A 19,759-nucleotide genomic window follows, 5' to 3' on the forward strand; every position below is an offset into this window, starting at 1 on the left:
CTATGTATGCATAACATTTGTGTGAAAAATGTCATAGCAGTTCGGATTGGGTGAGGCCCGTCTTCCCTTCAAAGAGATATTTACAACCTCAGAGCGAAGTTGCAGGATGACATTACACGTGAGGACCATGTAAGGATAGGGGACTTGGATAACGCACACAATTCACCACACAAGTGAGGCGAGGGATATAGAGTGAGGAAATTCAACCAAGAGGGGATTGTTTTTGTTTATCTATGAATAATATTCCAATTAAAGTAATTTACAGTCATCCCATGACATCCCCCAGAGAGTTTTATTTGCTAGTTTTCAAAGCCTTTGTGACTGGTTTATTTGCGAGTTGGGCTTGCCTTCTCGAACCATTTTAGATTTCGGCCGCAAGCCAATGGCAAGTCTTAAATTGTGCACGTTCAAACTAGCATGCTAGCGTTTGAACTACAGTATTCGCTTTCAAAATTGTACCTGACCTCAGGGGAGTAATGTAAAAGCCTGATTAAACTCCCTCATGACTTTTTCCACTCAGGTTGCCATCTTGCTATACGTGGTTAACATATTATTCTCCTTCACAATAGCACCTGACCACAGGGCACAAATTTAAATTGTGTTTGTTTTGTGGGTTTTTTTTCATACAATGTTCAGATTTCTACATATATATATATATATATATAAAGTATCTTCCTCTTATCACTCAAGTATTCCAGGATGACACACAGGAATTTATACTATACTTATATTCAAGTGTTCTGGGATCAGTGTGTGGTATATTTATGATACTTTAGACAATTAGTATAGGCAATTGTAAACACTTTTAGGGGCTCGTCAACAGCTCAGTTTTTGCTCTTCGCGGCAGGCTCGGTTCCTATTTCCCTAACCCACACGTGCAGATGTTAAAGAGTTAACTGTTTGAACATTTGAACTGTTGCTAACCAAAACAACAGCGTGACAAAGATACTGGACACCATCACTGTGTGAACACTTGTATTTTATTCAGGGACACATTTAGAGTATATACTTTTACAGCTTACCACACAAAGTCAAAAGTTCTTCACAATGTATTTAAAGCGTCATTGTTCTTCTCACCAGCACACTTAAGTTGGCACTTATCACAGAATCTTTGATCACACACTGCAACTGAAGGGTTTGTCAGCAGAATGTAATTGTATGTGTTTTGTAAAAGGCGCCCTTTGAGAGAATTGCTTACCACAAATGGAGCAAGAGAAGCGTTTCTCCCCAGTGTGTGTTCTCATGTGTTGAACCAATCCCGAGCGATCGCTGAAATTTAAATTGCAGATGGCACAGGTAAAAGGTTTCTCTCCAGTGTGTGTTCTTGTGTGTGTTATTAAATGTCCCTTTATAGAGAATCTTTTACCACAAAGTGAGCACGCAAAAGGTTTCTCTCCAGTGTGTCTTCTCATGTGTTTACCCAAATTGGAGCGATCACTGAAACTTAAGTTGCAGACTGAACATGCAAACGGTTTCTCTCCAGTGTGTATCCGAGTGTGTTTAACCATTGCTGAATAATCAATGAAACTTTTGTTGCAGACTGAGCAAGAATAGGGTTTGTCTCCAGTGTGTATTCTGGTGTGTGTCGTTAAGTGTGCCTTCTGAGAGAACCTTTTACCACAAACTGAACACATGAATGGTTTATCTCCAGTGTGAATCATCATGTGCACTCTCAAAGTATACTTCGTACCAAACATTTTGTCACATTGAGAACATTTCCAGTGTGTGTTGCCAGTGTGACATGTCATATCACCTTTAGAGTGTTCATCATCAGTGTCAGGTGAGTGAGAGTGTGATAGTGGAGCAAAGCGGCTGTCCGCACGTGATCCTTCACAGTGGACTCCATCACCTTCTGTTGTCACCTGTTGACTTGAGCTGCTGCTTGGAGGCTCCACCCCTCTGTACTCCTCACTCTGACTTTTGTCTTCATCATATTCACTCTTCACAATGACACGAGCAAATGGCAAGTCCAGCAGTTGAAGATGCTCTCCTCTCTCCTCTTCCTCTTTAATGCAGAAGGGATCTGCCTCCTCCTCTTCCCCTTCATATCGGGGGGGCTCTGGCTCCTGCTGCTCCACCCTGGAGTTACAATCCTGCTGCTCAAGAGGAAGATCATCGTCACTAACGTCTGGAGGACACACAAACGAAGAGAGTCAGCCCAGATCAACCAAACGCTAACATTTACAAGCCATCGCAGAATTTCCACCGAATCAGCTGGATCTCATTCTTCAAAGGTATCAATTTCCAAGGCATTAAATACACCACGGGGAACAGTTAAGACAGTCATCATCAATAGGAGAAAATATTGCACTACAGTGACAGTACCAAAAACTGCACATCCCTCCAAATTTGATGAAAAGACGAGGAGAAAACTGGTCAGGAACCCCATCAAACATCTGAGGGTGATATGAAGAGGGCAGTGTACAGGAAATAACCTCACAATCTGACCGATTTAGAGCGTTTTTGCTTATCAAATGTATCTATTCAAACACTCAATAAGCACCAGAACAAAGCAATTCCCAGACCTCCTGCAAGGCAGCTGCAGCCGTGTGCAGAGGTGCGTGACGTCACGAGAAAACGGAGTTGTCCCTCGCCTTTTCCAAATCGTGTTGTGTTGAATGTGATTAAGTGGACAAACCTGCTCTGTGTGCTTCATCTTGAGGCCTGAAAACGGTGTCCAGTAGTTGACGTTGTCGCTCGTTCTCCTTTTTTGTCCGACAAAGTTCCTCCTCGTACTCTGCTATCGTACTTGCAAAAACTCCAAATACTTCTTCGATGGCCGCACTTAGTCGCGCGTTCAGCAACGCTCTCAGCATTTCTACTTTACACATTTTCACATGCGAGTGATGTGGTGATAACAAACGCGTCGCTTTCGTAGCCGTTTGCGAGCTAAGCTAACCTTAGCTAGCTAGGGAAACATTTAAAAAAATGCACCTAAATGAGTTGATTAGGATACAAAAGTAGTTGGTGACATTGACAGAAATGCGTACGGAATAGCGACCAAACAGAGTTGCGACCACAACGAAACGGACTATAAACGCCGTCTCGCGAACGTTGCTTTGCTTTCTGCTGCTGGCAGACAAATCAAGAAAGCTTGCGAACAAGACCGGTCGTTCATTTGAATGCATTAGTGCCTCCCGCAGGTGTGGAGGTGTCATTACACGTTTGACAGGTAACAGTGCTGTAGTATACTGCTGCTGTATTATGGGCTACTCGTGTTTGTTGTTACTCTAACTAGTGTTTTAACCGCAGAACTTGTTCTGGAAAAAGTGTACACGTACGTATGGAAGATACGAACGTGAATTATTAACTAATCATTTGTTTTGGCAGACGCCCCTTTTCCGCATGGCGCCCCACCCCCACCACTCGTGGATTCTGTTTACTGTATGTATGAATTGAAAGTTCAGTGACGTTTATGCTTCATTCACTTATCAAAAATCGCCGTATGAATGCGAGTCGGGTCATTCAAGTCCGTAACAACGCTGGCAGTGTCATCATGGTGTTGATCATGCTGTTTGGGCTCATCAGGGCACTTCATCTAGTCTTTCCAGAAAACCTGAAGTACACCTCTTGAGTTTTTTAGATCATTATGAACTTAAATGAACCCAAGCTAAATGCAAAGGACCAGCAGCTGAAAATCCAACTTTTTTTCGTAAGGGACAGTCAGGCTGTGTGCTCACAGTCCGAGACTGTCATCGAAGATACTTTTTTAGGACTTAAAAGGTGTTAATTCAAGATGCACTAACCTGCGTTGCTATATGAGCGACTAGACTCAAAGGTGTTTTATACAACTCCAAAGAAGCTTAAAAATTTAAGCATGTAAAGTTCAAAATGCATTTCCAAAGAATGTAGTTTTATTTTGTGAGTTTTCAATAAAAACACATTTACCAGATTTTGTGTTGTGTGAAATAAATTGTGGGTGGGGAGAGGTAAACGCTAAAAGAATCTATTTTAGATTAATTATAGTAATTTGAGTAAGACTGATGTGAATCAATTTAGGCCTCTAAATATACTTATTTTACTTTGGCTGTATTTGATGAAAATGGGTTTGGCTGACTCAACTATATCACATTACGCAGAACTACTAACTTTGAGTTTAAGTCACACAAATGAAATGTATGGAAAACCTGCCCAAAATTTATTTGTGTCATTTTTTTTAGAGTATTCCACTGCAGTAATCATACAGCATATACTGTAGAGAAAATATTTCATTCTATGACAAGCTACTATAGCAGGGCAGAGTTGATGAATAAAGTACTGTTTATAGCTATATATGATTCAATATATTCAATTGACATTTTTCATTTGCTCATTCGTTTATTTTATAATTCGTCTCTACAGATCACTTTGCTCAATAATGCGTTATCCTTCATGATCGTTTTTGTTATTTCATATAGCCATCTTGTATTTTGTTAACGAAGCATGCATTTGCCTGTTGGTGTATTTTTGTTCATTTGTAGTTTCACAACTATGTTATAATCCCTCGCAGTCAATAGTATGCTTTCCACTTTTCTTTCATGAACACAAATATGCAAGAAAAAGTGCAGTGAGATGACGCCATCTAATAAAGTGTAATTACTGTCAGTCCATAGTATGTGTGTGTTGGATGAGCGCCTTTAAGGGAAGTCGTCTAGTCAGTGATATCAGTTATTGTTCCTTGCAAACATTATTTTACTTCAATAAATGGCTGCAAGTGCATCGCGACTGTGGCTCTCCTTACTCACATGAGAGGGAATTGCAGCACTTTAATTGCTCCATTTTTCACTTCACCCGAGCGGCTGTGCACCTGAAGCTCGCTCATTACTCAAATGTTACATTTTTAAAAGAGAAAACAAAAAATTGGACCAAGCAACAGCTGGTAACTTGAAAAACACATTGGTAGAGGCACTTGCAAGTGCCAGTAGCTGAACCGATACTGAGAGGACATCATTTTAAAAACTTTATTTATGTACACAAAACCTCGATATGGTTTGACATTTATGTGTAAAGTTGCTTAAGAACACAGCACATAAAAGACAATGATGAGCATTTGTGGCACAACTTAGACACTCTTATCCATATGCATACATCATGTACTGGGTGAGCAGCAATCTTAGTTTTAGTAAACAAATAAAGATTGTAAAACTGTAATCAGGTACCCTGTTTCATGTGATGTGTCACCTGATAATTGTCATCTTATAAAAGTGCACCTGTGAGAGAATCTTTGACCACAAACTAAGCAGATGGTTTCTGCCCAGTGTATGTTCTCATGTGTTGGCCCAAATTTGAATGAACATTAAAACTTTGGTTGTACACCGAGTAGGCAAAACATTTGCCCCCAGTGTGCGTTTTCTTGTGTTGAATCAATGCCGAACGATCACCGAAACGTTTGTTGCAGAGCGAGCATGAAAATGGTTTCTCGCCGGTGTGCGTTCTTGTGTGTGTTATCAAATTGGCCTTCTGAGAGAATCTTTTACCGCAGATTGAGCACATGAATGGTTTCTCCCCTGTGTGAACCATCATATGTCTTCTCAGATTCCTCCTGTCGCCAAGAGTTCGCCCACATTGAGAGCATTTCCAGTGTTCTTTGCCAACAGCGTGACTTTTCATGTGCCTGGTCAAAGTATACTTGCTACCAAACGCTTTGTCACATTGAGAGCACTTCCAGTGTGTGTTGTCAGTGTGTGACGTTCTACTGTCACTATCTGACAGCGGAGTTAAGAGGCTGTCTGTTTGTGATTGTCCACAGTGGTCTCCATCGGCTTCTGTTGCCATGCGTTGAGTTGAGCTGCCGCTTGGAGGCTGCAGCCATCTGTTCTGCTCACTTTGATGGTGAAGCCGCTGTGACTGCTGACCTTCATCGTCTTCCCTCTTGAAAGCAACAGCAGTCAATGGCAACTCGGTTATATCGGCCTCCTCCTCCTCCTCTTTAATGTGCAGGGGCTCTGGATCCTGTTGCTCCACCTTGGAGCTCCACTCCCGCTGCTCAAGGGGAAGATCTTCTTCACTGACGTCTACAGGACACAAACACACGTGCTTTATTTAAGTCAAGCTTTGCACAGTTAAGATAATCCTTTGCTCATTTTTTCCCCAACTCACCGACTTCACGGGATGAGACTTACAGTATTGGGACCGCACTGATTTGGCGCAGTTCTCGAGGGCAGCGGTCCACAATTGAGTTTATTCTTTTGCACCACGAGCGTGTTTGAGGTAAAGATATATTTTCATGCAAGCCCCTCCGTACTCAGCCACCGTCGTCACCAACTGGCCGGTGGTGCCGTTTGCGGTGGAAGCATTTCGAGCGCCGCACGCTCACGACTGAGCTCAATTGAGCTGAGAAAGGAATGAATCGGTTCATGAAGTGCTTCCACACTCAGAAGATTTGTACGTTTAAATTAGTCATTTGGGAATGACACAACACTGCTCGAGCCTTGTCTATCAATCCATCACTCTGACTGCTGTTGTACAGTCCGATGGCGGTGGGAACACAGCTTCTGCTCCTGGGTGGCAATGATGCGCTGGCTCAACAAGCTGCCCATCTGCCACAGCTTGTTGTAGAGGTGTGAGAGGCCAATATGGCCGAGATTTTGTCCTTCATCCTCCTCTCAGCCGACACAAGACCAAAAAGAACGGGCGTGTAACGACTGCTCCCGTTTTCACTGGATAATTTGTATTCATGTGTGTAGAACACTACACTTTTGTTAGTCAAAGCTGGTTGCGACAAATTTGGCACTGACCAACCAATCAGACGACAGAAAACGCTGATGTCAACGAGGATGAATTTGTAATCTGATTGGTTAATTGGTCATTCACTGCCAGCCCTCGCAGTTAACGTGGAAATTGTCATATTTGGCACAGCTGTTAGTGGCAGTGAACGAGTTAAATAATATAGTTGAAGTTACATGGGTCAGCATTACTGATTTTGAAGAGCCTCTCCAGATTAGATTGACATGGAAACGAAAAGAATCATCTTGAATCTGATTGGCCTCTCCATGAAGGAACCCAAGGAGAAAGGAACCCAACTTTTCTCTTCAGGCACCCTTCAATCTCATTAAAACATTTTCCCAAATATCAAACTACGTTATTAACTGGACAAAATCAACAATACTGCCAATGGCAGCAAACTCATGGACTCCTGCAGATCAAATCCCAGAGTACCCTATTCCAATAGGAAACATTAAGTACTTAGGTATCAATATTTCGTCAAAACTCACAGAGCTAACCAATCTAAATTACACACCACTTCTGGAAAAAAATCATCTGATTTAAGACGCTGGAATAATTTGCCTATATCATTACTGGGAAGAATAGCTACGATAAAAATGAAAACCTTACCTCAAATAAATTACTTATTTTCAATGATTCCATTTAAGACCACATTTAACTGGTTTCAAAACTTAGATTCTGCTGTAATACATTTTTATTCAACAAATAAGAAAAATAGAATCAGTCTAGCCACTCTTTAGAAAAGTAAATAGGAGGGAGGCCTAAATGCTCCCAACTTTAAACACTATTATTTAGCTAACCATAGAATGCATAGAATGGGCTTCTCGCCATTTAATATATACGTGCAATGCACCAAAAATACCCCAGACACCTATTTTCATGCTATATGGGAATGTACACCAATTCAATGCTTTTGGTCTTCGGTTATACAAAAACTTTCGTATATTTTAAACTGCAGGATTCCACTTTCCCCAAGATTGTGCATAATTGGCGATTTAAGCATAATTGACCTCCCTAATACATATTCACAATCTTTACTTGTCGCGTTAGCTACCGCTAAGAAAACAATTCTATTAAACTGAAGAAAAAAAAACAAGCAATTAACATCAATCAGTGGCTAAATCTCATCATAGAATATATTGCGTTAGAAAAAATATCAACAGAATGAAAAAAAATCAATGACACATATATGTAGTTAGCTGGTCACCTTTCCTCAACATGCTAAATCTAGAGTCTTGATTCCTTTGCCTAAGTAGGGTGCCAGTTGATATTTGCAAGACTATTTTCATAAGTGTGAAAGTAAACAATGGAATTCTATATTCTTTGTTGTCGAGGTTGTTGTTGTTTTATTATTATTCTATTCATTTCTTTTTCTTTTTCCTCTTATTTTCACACATTTTAGATCAGTTTGCATGGTGAGAGGACACATGCATGCTGTGGGGATCTTCTCCTCTTGTCCCTGTGTTTGCTGTTCCAGAATCTGTGGGGGCGGGACATTTTTCAGTTCTTCCTGATTCCTGGGGTGGGGGGGTACCACTGGGGCGACCTCCTGGGGAGTATTGGCGGTGTGATGGTGACTCGCCCATGTTCCGTGGGTGCTGGTTCCCCGCTCTGGCTGCTGGTGGGGGCGCCCTTGTCGCTCCTCGGGCCTGCTTCCTCCTCTTCTCTCAGTTCCTTGCGTCCCTCTGCGGTCGTCTCTTCCTCTTCCCGTGGGGGAGCCGGGCGGTCCCCTGCGGGCTGTGGGACCTGCTGTGGGGTTCTTTTCCTTGCCTGGTCCGTGCGCCCTGCCCCCACTCCCTCGGCTCACTGACCTCTCCAGATTTTAATGCACCACCCCACTTGGGGGGGACACTGATACACGGGATAGGGCCAATGACTGCCAGTAGGGGACCTGGCAGTCATATTAACGGGGGGGGGGTGTCTCACTTACTTGCATGGCGGTGTTCCTGAGGCCGAGTCCCCCTGGCCGGATGACTGCTTGGTGTTGGAGCTGACCTCTCATGGCCCGCGGCTGCTCTTTGGTTCCCCCCCTCCCCCCTTATCGTTCCCTTGTCGGGTGCCCCTATCCACCCTCCTTTCCAACAAACAAGGGACACTCTCCTGCCCTCGGGCTGGGCAGGGACTGGCTGCAGTGCGGGCCCTGCGGGTTGGGGGGGGGCGTCTTGCTCTCCTGGGGGTGGAGGGTGGTGTGTGTTGACTAGAGGGGTGTCATTGGGACCCTGCGGCCCCCACCGGGTGGGAGTTGTCGGGGCACCTCGGTGGGGCTGGCGGACCGCCCTGGGTCCCTTGGTGTGGGACGTATCCCGTCCACCGGGCTGCTCTCGGGTAGACCACTGGGGCTGATCCCACCCATCGATTGATCGGGTGGGGTCCTCGGCCTCCGCGGTGCGGCCACAGCAATTACAGGACACTTCTGTCAGTCTTTGTGCATGTAAAACGGTGTCAATTCACTTGCATGTACCCACAGGCACACAACCCTAGGACTCTTTCACTGGGTGTGGGGTCCCGCAAACAACTCATGAATATGCAAATCGCTTGTGTATCCCCTCACTTATACTATTGTCCTGTAGACTTTTATAATTCACATAATTAATCACACCACACTTTAGTTGTACCGCCGGTCACGACCCTTGTCCTGCATGCTTCTTCTCCTGTCCTTGTCCTGTTCTATCTTGTCCTGTCCTTCACTCACAGGGTGTAGCACTACAGCCCCATACAATACTCGTATTTTATGTTTCATTGTTGGAGATAATGTAATGATTTACTTCTCTCATCCTGTTTACAATTATTGCTTTGTCTTTTGTCTTTGTTTCTCTCTCCCTTCTAGAAACCTTTTTCTGTTCGACTGATCAAGTCTGATTCTCAATAAACCTCAATTACAATACCACAGGGGAAGCTTAAAAACTCCACTTTGACACAATAAAACTGTTCCGGCATGAAAGGGATACAGATTTTCCATTCTGCTTGACCGAACAGGACAAAAAAAAAAGAAAAGAAAAAAAAGATTGGCCCAAATAAATCGAACATCCGCGTACACGTAATGATAGCGGTGCAGACAAGAGAAACAGTACGAAATGAGAACAAACTGTGGGTAATATATGAACATAAATTGATGAAACGAAATATTATAATTCAGGTTGTAAATGTTGGTCCAAGCTGGATTTTAAACAAGTGAGAGGGGGAAAAAAAATTAACAAACCTGCTCCTAGTATGTCAGCTTGAGGCCTGAAAACGGCGTCCAGCAGATGACGTTGTCTCTCGTTCTCCTCTTTTGTTCGGCAAAGTTCCTCTTCGTACTCTGCGATGGTTCTGGCAAAAACTCCGAATATTTCTTCGACGGCCGCACTTAGTCGCTGATTGAGCAGCGCCTTCAGCATTTCTACTTTGCACATTTTCCACCCACTTTCAACTCACTTGCTCACTTCCGCGTCTTTGTTCGCAGCTAGCGAGCTAAAGCTAAGCTTAAACCAACCGGAGAAGCTTCAAAGTGCACCGAGACCGCACGAATTGTACCAGCCGGCCGGTCAGTCAACTTTACTGGCGGAAACGCCGACTGCCTGCCTGGACGTGCTGCTTCAAGGGTTCTTCGCGCGTCGAGTAATCCAACAAGTTTATTAGAAAAACGTTGGACGAGGCTTGTTTTCGGGGCAGTGACGTCATCGCCGACGCAGGCTCATCCCGTTCCTTTGATCTTCAAAGACATCAAAGTGTCGACATGTTGTTTGATGTAGTTGTCCGAGCTAATCGCATTTGGAATATGACTATCAAAGACAAATTGAATTCTATCCAAGACACGTGACCAACTGATTCTTTTAAGTCTAGTTAGAGATTGCCCTTTTTTAATTTTGGATTTTATTTATTTTTTACTTCCGGTAGACCAAAAACGGTTAATACGTTCTACTGCCTCCGTCAGATGTGGAAGTGTTATTACAATCTTGACATATTTATTTGCAATGCATGTCCACAAATCTTTTTTTTTTTAAACTGTTAATCAGATTTGCCGTCCAAGCAGTGACCCACTTGAACACGAGAAAAATGAATAAAATACAAATTCAGAAAAATGTGTGATTACAGTGTTGTTTTTTTTAATCGCAAAAACATGCCATTTGAACATTGTCGTACACTGTGATTCGTTGTAATGACACTCCACGCCTGATGGTGATAGTACTGCACCAAAATCCACAAGCTTTTTCTCCTCTACCGGAACTAAATAATAAAAAAAAGACGACGAAACAAACACATGAACGCGAGGTTGTTCATTGTGATCGTTGAACTTCATATTTATGCTTCTTCGGATATCTTAGCTTGGCAAAATTAGGTAACACATCGCTAAGCAGAGATATAGATAAGTACAAGTGTGTGAGAAAATGTGTAAAGTGGAAATGCTGAGAGCGTTGCTGAATGCGCGACTCGGTGCGGCCGTCGAAGAAGTCGTTGGAGTTTTTCAGAGGACGATCGCAGAGTACGAGGAGGAACTTGGTCGAACTAAAGAGGAGAATGAGAGACAGCGTCGACAACTCGCCGCTGTTTCCTTGCCTCAAGTTGACTTGCACGTAACAGGTTTGGTCACGTCTTTATTGCATTTCAATTTTTATAATTAGCACTACAGTATTCCTAAACAAAAATGCTTTTCACACTGAAATTCAGTTTTTCCAAATGGAGTGGTCAACATCTGCAGTCATTAATTTCACGTACTTTAAAAAAAAAAAAAAAAACTTAGAATTTAGTTTTTTTTGATTGCTTAAACTTGAGAGTGAGGTGGATCTAGATGGGACAGGTCATTTGAGCCATTCTTTCTGAATTGCCCAACATATGTGAGGAAAAAAAACACCACATTACAAAACTACAAGCAATCATCACCAAAATTTCTGTACCTCTGCCCACTTCCACCTCTGAAAATATCAGAACAATCGGTCCCATATATTTGATTTTATAGAGGTTATTTGAAAAACGCTTCAACGTCCATAAAATGCAAAATGTGGTCGCGATCGTTCTGATATTTTCATAGGTTGACATACCCAATAAGTAGAGATGTCCACAGAATTACTGGCAGTGGTTGATTGCATTTTTGTGACATTAAGCTATGTGAAGTTTTTTTTTTCTCTATTTCTTCTTGTGTCCTGCAGACAACAGTGACAAATTTCTTCCCCCGGGGCAGCAGGATGACCAGTCCAGGCTGTACCTTGGTTTTTGCCCAAATTCAGCTGGGAGAGAATGCAGTTCCACCGCGATCTTAACGAAGATAAGCAGTAGAGAAAAGGGATGGATGGATGAGCAGCTGAAGTGGAACTTCAGGTTGGAGCAGGAGGAGTTGGAACCCTACCAAGTTAAAGAGATAGACTTGACTGCCGATATCACCAAATGTCCACTGACTGGTGTCCCTGTGAAGACTGAAGACAGTGGTCCAAGGTTGCAGCTTCATCCCGGTCAAAGTGAGGAAAAAAGATGGGCGGAACCTCCTAGCAGCAACTCAAGGCAACACATGACAACAGAAGGTTATGGAGAACACTGTGGAGGATTACAAGCCGAGAGCCTCTTAGCTTCACGATCAGATAGTGACAATAGAACGCCGTACTCTAAAGGTGATATGACGTGTGGGCAAACGTTTGTTGCCAAGAAAATGTGGAGAAGAAACAACGTGCTCCACACAGGAAACAAACCTTTCAGCTTCTCTGATTATAAAATAGTCTCTACAAAAGAACGTTTGATCACAGACACAACAGCGTACACTGGAGGGAAATCACATTTCCTCTTCCACTTACTATTTTATAATTAACACTACATTATGACAAAAAATTATTTTCACCCTAAAGGTTCGTGAGTAGGCATCACGTTGTACAAGTGGTTATCCCGCCAGCCACTCAGTTCTCAAGTTCGGTGTTCGAATCTCGGCCAAAGAGTGGCACGGCAGTCTTGACGTTATTTTTGCATTAACTCATGAGTTTGTCTTGTGCCAAAATGAACTAATTTATCAATCAATTAAATAATGCAATTCATCTTGGATGTAAAGTATAGCTTTTCTTGTGACCATTGGTTGTTCACAATGTTTCAAGATGCATTGTGGGATCCATTAAGGGCACTATATAGGATATAACCTGAAACCACTACACATTCGAACAGCATTCAAAAATGGCTAACTCACGTTGAAGTGAACGCCCACGATTTACAGCAGATAGGGACCGAGCGCGACTAATTGAAACCCCTCTAAAAAGGTTTGCAATTGCCCATAAAAGCATCAAGATGGCAGCAAAGCACTATTTGGAGTGTCATGTTTAAATGAAACCCCCCCAAAAAATATTGTCGAGTAGGCAAATTCATTGTATAGGGCATTATATAGTGGCTAGAGAGTGGTTCCGAACAGACACCACCGATCCTTGTATGTTGGGGAGGCTAATGTTGTAAGATGAGTTTTAAATATTAAAGTGCTTTGGGATCATAGGTTTCAGTATATTTATGGTTAAAAGTAGTACTATAGCCAAGTAAAAACATTTTTAGGGGGACTCCCAATGACTGAAAGTTTTTTCACAATTTGCAGCAGGGCTCGGTCCCGATCCCCTGTGGGGGGGGTCACTGGATAGTCAGTAGGGAAGGGTATGCTGGGAGTTAGTGTAGTGAATGTAAACAGGGGAAGGGTGTACAATGCTGAGCATGATTGTGATCCACCCAACCCATGTGTGTTCTCCTTGCAGACGAAAATGAAGAACATCTTGCCCCAGAGCAGCAGGACGACCAGTCCAGGGTGTATCCCGCCTTTAGCCCAAAGTCTGCTGGGACAGGCTGTGACTCACCTGCCACCCTTATGAGGATAAGTGATATAGAAAATGGGTGTATGGGTGAGCAGCAGAAGTGGAACTTCGGGTTAGGGCAAGAGGAGCCAGAGACATCCCACGTCAAAGAGGAAGAGAACGCTACCGTTATCACCAACTGTTCGCTGACCAGTGTCGCTTTGAAGACAAACGATAATGACGACAACGGTCTGAGGTTCAAGCTTCATCCCAGGCAAAGTGAGGAGAACAGATGGGCCAAGCCCCCGAGCAGCAGCTCAACGCAATGCATGAAAACAGAAGACGAGGGAGACCGATGCGGAGGCTCACGAGCGGACGGCCTCTTAGCTCCAGTCTCGCTTGACACTGTTGATGAACACTCTAAAGGTGATGTGACGTGCCACACCGACAACACACACTGGAAATGTTCTCAGTGTGCGGAAACTTTTGGTGCCAAGAAAAATCTAAGAAGACACATGATGCTCCACACGGGAGACCAGCCTGTCCGTTTCTCTCATTCCAAAATAGTCTCTACAAAGGGACATTTGATAACGCATGCAAAAGCACACACTGGAAAGAAACCACATTCCTCTATTCGTGATCATTCAGCATCGATTAATGGCAAGAAAAAAAACAATGGTGGTGAGAAACCATTTAAGTGCTCAGTGTGCAGTCAAACATTTTCACAAAAGCCAAATTTGAAGACACACATGAGAATACACACTGGAGAGAAGCCTTTTGCCTGCTCAGTGTGTGATGCTAGATTCACTCAAAAGATTAGTTTAACACATCACCTCAGAACACACACTGGTGAGAGACCATTTTCCTGCTCGGTGTGCAAAAGTAGTTTTGCTTGTCCTGGGACACTTTGGAGGCACATGAAATTGCACACTCGAGTCAAACCATTTGTCTGTCCGAATTGTGGTCAAAGATTTACTCGGAAAGATTATCTTAACAGACACAAGTGTGCTGGTGTTGCTGATAGTGTTGGGATTCACTGGCCTGATTTTGGTGCAGCCAGTGCCGGTTCAGTTTCCACTCAGTGACAGTTGGAATGTTTGTCACCACAATTGTGATTAGCGGTTAAGGAAATAAAATGGAAGTGTCCTGGTAAGAAATGAAACTTTAGGATTTTAAATAATCTGAATACTTTGAGCGAGCCGAGTCGGTAGTACGTCTGCCTCACAGTTCTGAGGTTCTGGGTTTGAATCTCAGCTCCAGTCTTTTTGTGTGGGGTTCTCCCTGTCCTTGCATGGGATTTACATAATTTACCTTTTTTTAATGGTTTGTATACAAATACTGTAGTTATGTCTCTGAAGTGCCTGTCCACCCATCAAGTGTGAAATAAAAAAAAATCAAAGTGAATCCTTTGTTATTTACATATTTCTGAAACTGTGTGAGTGACAATAACTGCCCCTCACCAAGTTTCTCTGCTTACGACTGGGCACCTAAAGAAGCACAAAGAGCCAGAAGCCACGGTTGGACGACACTGTTTGATACTACAGGTCTGTCTTGCGTCAAGTGGATGTGTGTCTCTTTTTATGACGTGTCTTGTTCCAACGACGTCTTGGGATGAGATTTACTAAATTCGTTATATTGTAGAAATACATTGTATCGCACAGATATGTCAGAGGGGATCTATATTTATATATATATATATATATATATATATATATATATACATACACACACACACGCAAAACCACAAATACCTGTAACTATAGTATAGCGTGAAATGCTCAGACAGGGAAGCATCAGTCATGTAATTTTAAGGTTTTTATTTTGAGACCCATTATAAACCGTGTCATTTGTTACTCATACTTTTATCTATAAACATTTACCTTCATCTGTTCCAACCAGCAAAGCATTTATGCACGCTAGTATCATCTGTTCCTTGTGATTATTTTCCAAATGTGGAGAAATTGTGAGCAAAAAACAAAAAAAACTCAATATGGTTCAATCCAAAAACTTTTGAAAAAGAATGCACCTCTAAAATCTTGTTCCTATTCCATAGTAATAGAATTAAACCCAAACTATGACATTTTCCCCCAGAACATTCTCATCAAAAACACAAATGTACACTTTCACCAATGTTTGCACTTTTAAATAGAACGTAATATTCAATCTTAGATTGAGATTGATTTTAGTCAGTAAATATGTTTTAAATGCAATGCTATGGAGGGTATACTATTAGTAGATGGTTAAGCAATTAATTCATTTTCTAAAGAATTGCTTGACAAGAATGCTTCACAAAAGCTTTATTTGCCATGACAACTGCAAATATACTTCCCTTTTTGCACAACCTGCATATTGCTGTAGTAATACTGGGCTTTATTAATTACAGTCGACCAAGTTACAGCATCTTTATCTTTTGTTTCTTTTTCTTCTTGCATAGTTTTAAATTATTCGAACTCCTGCTGCTCTTGTATTTTCAACAAAGAATGAATTATAGCACAATTTATAGACCGCTTATGTTTTGTCTTACTCAAATTAGCCTATTTTATGGGGGCGGTCTCATGCAAGTGATCGCCAGTTCACCCCACCCCATACACTGCTGGGCCAAAGCCGAGTACGGATTTCACTATGATGACTTGGGGCCCAGAATCCTAAATATAAAAAAAAAAAAAAAACATACGAGGCCCCACAGAGAACATGGCACTGTATTTTCACCTGTGAAGACAGTATTTCATCACTTTATACAGCGATCAAGTATGAGCAAATCTTTGCATCCAACAAAACAACGCAGGTCTGCTTACCTTTTGGATTTGACATGATAGATTCTTAAACAGTGTAGTCCAACGTGGTTTCTGGATCTTCACCTAGCCCGGCTGCCAAGTCACAGGCGTAGAAATGCAAAAGGGCTCTCTCATAGACACATTTTCAGAAACAGCTAAAGCAAGATTTATATGGTTGTTTTTTCACACTTGACGAGTGGACAGGCACGTCAAATAAAACTACAGTATTTGCATACAATCCATTCAATAAAATTCCCTTTCACATAATTAGACCCGCCCGCGACCCTAGTGAGGAGAAGCGGCTCAGAAAATGGATGGATGGATGGATAATTAGACCCCTTTCAAAAAATAAAGCATGAAGCATATTTACAGGGTTGTGACACACAAGCAACTTTCCCACTAGTCATCTTGGCCGTCTTTTTTCCTGTCTTGCTGTCCTATGATGATGCTAATCATGTGGGGTTGAGGGTTAAAGTCTACGGCAAAGATTCCAGCGTCCGAGGTCGTACCAGAGGCGAAACAACACTAGTGTGTAGTTAGAGTGCAACGTTTAACACACGAGACTCAGTGGCTTCTTTCCTTTGTGTCAACGCCGCCACGCATCGAACTACAGTCAAACCTTGGTTCAGCATTTTTATATTTTCCGAGACTCGGTTTACGAACTGAGTGGCCACAAAGTCAGTCTCTCAAAGTCCATCCATCCATTTTCTGTTGTGCTATCCTCATTAGGGTCGCAGGTGAGCTGTGGCCTAATCCAATTGACTTTCATCACATCACATACCGGTCACACAAGAAGAATACGCAAACTACATATGAGATATTTTTGTCGCACAAACTGTCACTGAACAATTTATCACCAGTGTGTCCTCATGTGTTTTTTCAACGTGCATTGAACAGAAAATCCTTGACCACAATTTGGGCACACAAATGGTTTCGCTCCAGTGTGTGTTCTCATGTGCCTCATAAGTGAGGCAGGATGTGCAAAACCTTTCTTACACACCGAGCAGGAGAACGGTCTCTCACCGGTATGTGTTCTGTTGTGATGTATTAAAGTAATCTTTTGAGTGAATCGCAGACCGCACACTGAGCAGGCAAAAGGTCTCTCTCCAGTGTGTATTCTCATGTGGGTCATCATATTTTGCTTTTGTGAAAATGTTTGACTGCATACTGAGCACTTAAACAGTTTCCCACCAGTTTGTGTTTTCTTACCATTAATCGAAGGTGAATGATCACTAAAAGAGGAATGTGGTTTATCTCCAGTGTGTGCTTTTGCAATTGTTGTTAAATGTCCCTTTGAAGAGACTATTTTGGAATGAGAAAAACTGATAGGCTGGTCTCCCGTGTGGAGCATCATGTGTCTTCTTAGATTTTTCTTGGCACCAAAGGTTTCCCCACACTGAGAACATTTCCAGTGTGTGTTGTCGGTGTGGCACGTCACATCACCTTTAGAGTGTTCATCAACAGTGTCAAGCGAGACCGGAGCTAAGAGGCCGTCCGCTCGTGATCCTCCACATCGGTCTCCATCGTCTTCCGTTTTCATGTGTTGAGTTGAGCTGCTGCTCAGGGACTCGGCCCATCTGTTCTCCTCACTTTGCCTGGGATGAAGCTGGGACCTCAGACCGTTGTCGTCATTATCGTTTGTCTTCAAAGCGACACTGGTCAGCAGACAGTTGGTGATAACGGTAGCGTTCTCTTCCTCTTTGACGTGGGGTGTCTCTGGCTCCTCTTGCCCCAACCCGAAGTTCCACTTCTGCTGCTCACCCATCCACCTATTTTCCATACCACTTATCCTCAAAAAGGTGGTGGGTGAGTTACAGCCTGTCCCAGCTGACTTTGGGCTAAAGGCGGGATACACCCTGGACTGGTCGTTCTGCTGCTCTGGGGGAAGATGTTCTTCATTTTCGTCTGCACGGAGAACAGACATGGGTTGGGTGGATCACAATCATGCTCAGCAATGTGTAACTTTCTCCTGTATACCTTCACTATACAGTAACTCTCTGCATTCTCTCTCGCTTCACATCTCCAATGTTTTAGACACTTAATCTTCCATTTTTATGCTCTTCTAAAACCGCAGATAAAAAGGAGCGAGGTGAAGGAGACAATCCGCTGCCACACTGAAGGCACACAAGATAATTTCTTCAAAGCAAAGATTTAGCTATCAAGTGTGTAGATGCTGTCCGTTCATTCTAAAAATGTGCTCCAAATGAAAGCCAAAAATGAACAATCGTCCGAAAAGCGAGTCCAATTTTTTGTACAAATCGATATTGTTGGTCAGTCCCCATGTGGATCTGAAAATCCACACAAGAACACGCAAAATCCCCAAATGAATGCGGTAGCCGAGATTCGAACCCCCAACCTGAGAACTGTTTGGCAGACGTTCTAACCACTAGCACGCCATGCTGCCTACAATATGAAAATTGACTTTTATGGTATGAAGCAATTTTTGGGCATGCTGCAGTGTTAATTTTGAATCAAGACGAGAACAAACCTGTTTTGCGTAAGTCAACTTGAGGCATGGAAACAGCGGCGAGTTGTTGACGTTGTCTCTCATTCTCCTCTTTAGTTCGATAAAGTTCCTCCTCGTACTCTGCTATCGTTCTTTGAAACGCTGTAAATATTTCTTCGACGGCAGCACTCAGCCGTGCATTCAGCAACGCTTTGAGCTTTTCCGCTTTACACATTTTCACACGATAGCTAACTTACGTGTAGCTTAGCTTGCCGCTGGCGAGCTAGAATAGCTGAGAAGAAACTGAAAAATGCACCGGGACGACTTTAGTCGGACGCAAATAATTGGACTACTCTGCTAGCTGCGTTAAACACAAAAACATCGCGATGAACAACCTCGCGTCGTACTGCTAACGTTTTGCCTTGCGTTTTTTTACACAACTTCCGGGAAAGAGACAACGGTCGTAATCAATTGCACTACAGTACTGCCATCAGCAGGCGTGGAGTGTCATTACACGCTCCACCATCAACTTGTTCTGTATGAACGGTCAGAATTTTATAAAATTACATCTAGTCATCTAAACTATGACAAAAAACGGACGGAATGTGTTGCATGTTGGGATTTGGTAATTAATAAATATAGCATAATTATGCTACAGGAATGCAGTCTTTGTAGAACTAGAGCAAATATAAAATAATGTGTGCAAAATCAAGTGATATTATGGCGCCATTTTCTTAGTCCCAGCATTCTGCAAATAATTGAATAAAAATATGTCTCTGCACCCTCAATAGTTGTAGAAAACTCATATTACATCGATCCACGACTCAGATTGCAATATTTTATATCATATTACAATCAATATTTATACCTGCAAAATTATAGCTTAGTTATTACAAGTCTGAAATTCACCACCTCAAGAAATTACAATATTTTATTAGACACCATCCAAAAATATTTTTATTATACATAGAAATTAGGTGACAGGCAGCACTGTGTCCTAGTGGTTAGCACGCTTGCGTCAAGGTTCTGAGGTTGATGATTCAAATCTCAGCACCTTTCTGTGTGGAGCGAACATGTTCTCCTCGTGATTGTGAGACTTACACAATTTT

At 42.5% G+C, this 19,759-nt stretch overlaps 3 protein-coding genes across 7 annotated transcripts; 1 reads left to right on the forward strand and 2 right to left on the reverse strand.

Annotated features, from left to right (window-relative positions):
* Window positions 1-962: 962 nt before the first annotated feature.
* Window positions 963-3,248, reverse strand: LOC133473300 (zinc finger protein OZF-like). Its single transcript, XM_061764921.1, has 2 exons — window positions 2,639-3,248; window positions 963-2,128 (listed from the first exon to the last, which is right to left on the reverse strand). The coding sequence occupies exons 1-2, from the start codon at window positions 2,829-2,831 to the stop codon at window positions 1,116-1,118; spliced, it is 1,206 nt and encodes a 401-aa protein (XP_061620905.1). The 5' UTR covers window positions 2,832-3,248; the 3' UTR covers window positions 963-1,115.
* A 1,678-nt stretch (window positions 3,249-4,926) lies between these two features.
* On the reverse strand, window positions 4,927-19,741 carry LOC133473298 (zinc finger protein 22-like). 4 transcript variants are annotated; one of them, XR_009787023.1, is made up of 3 exons: window positions 18,693-19,741; window positions 16,226-18,109; window positions 15,233-16,139 (listed from the first exon to the last, which is right to left on the reverse strand). XR_009787023.1 is itself a non-coding variant. In XM_061764919.1 (2 exons), the coding sequence occupies exons 1-2, from the start codon at window positions 18,883-18,885 to the stop codon at window positions 5,215-5,217; spliced, it is 972 nt and encodes a 323-aa protein (XP_061620903.1). In that variant the 5' UTR covers window positions 18,886-19,286; the 3' UTR covers window positions 4,927-5,214. The 4 variants fall into 4 exon arrangements, 3 of the variants coding, with proteins under 3 accessions (XP_061620903.1, XP_061620902.1, XP_061620901.1); XM_061764919.1 differs by lacking the exons at window positions 15,233-16,139; window positions 16,226-18,109 and adding an exon at window positions 4,927-5,993 and having other exon boundaries at window positions 18,693-19,286; XM_061764918.1 differs by lacking the exons at window positions 15,233-16,139; window positions 16,226-18,109; window positions 18,693-19,741 and adding exons at window positions 4,927-5,993; window positions 9,905-10,890.
* Window positions 11,073-14,834, forward strand: LOC133473283 (zinc finger and SCAN domain-containing protein 2-like). 2 transcript variants are annotated; one of them, XM_061764895.1, is made up of 3 exons: window positions 11,073-11,265; window positions 11,832-12,287; window positions 13,395-14,834. In XM_061764895.1, the coding sequence occupies exons 1-3, from the start codon at window positions 11,073-11,075 to the stop codon at window positions 14,513-14,515; spliced, it is 1,770 nt and encodes a 589-aa protein (XP_061620879.1). In that variant the 3' UTR covers window positions 14,516-14,834. The 2 variants fall into 2 exon arrangements, with proteins under 2 accessions (XP_061620879.1, XP_061620880.1); XM_061764896.1 differs by having other exon boundaries at window positions 11,832-12,137.
* Window positions 19,742-19,759: the final 18 nt, after the last annotated feature.

The sequence above is a fragment of the Phyllopteryx taeniolatus genome, unplaced genomic scaffold (assembly GCF_024500385.1).
Source record: "Phyllopteryx taeniolatus isolate TA_2022b unplaced genomic scaffold, UOR_Ptae_1.2 contig_24, whole genome shotgun sequence".
Lineage (NCBI taxonomy): Eukaryota > Metazoa > Chordata > Actinopteri > Syngnathiformes > Syngnathidae > Phyllopteryx > Phyllopteryx taeniolatus.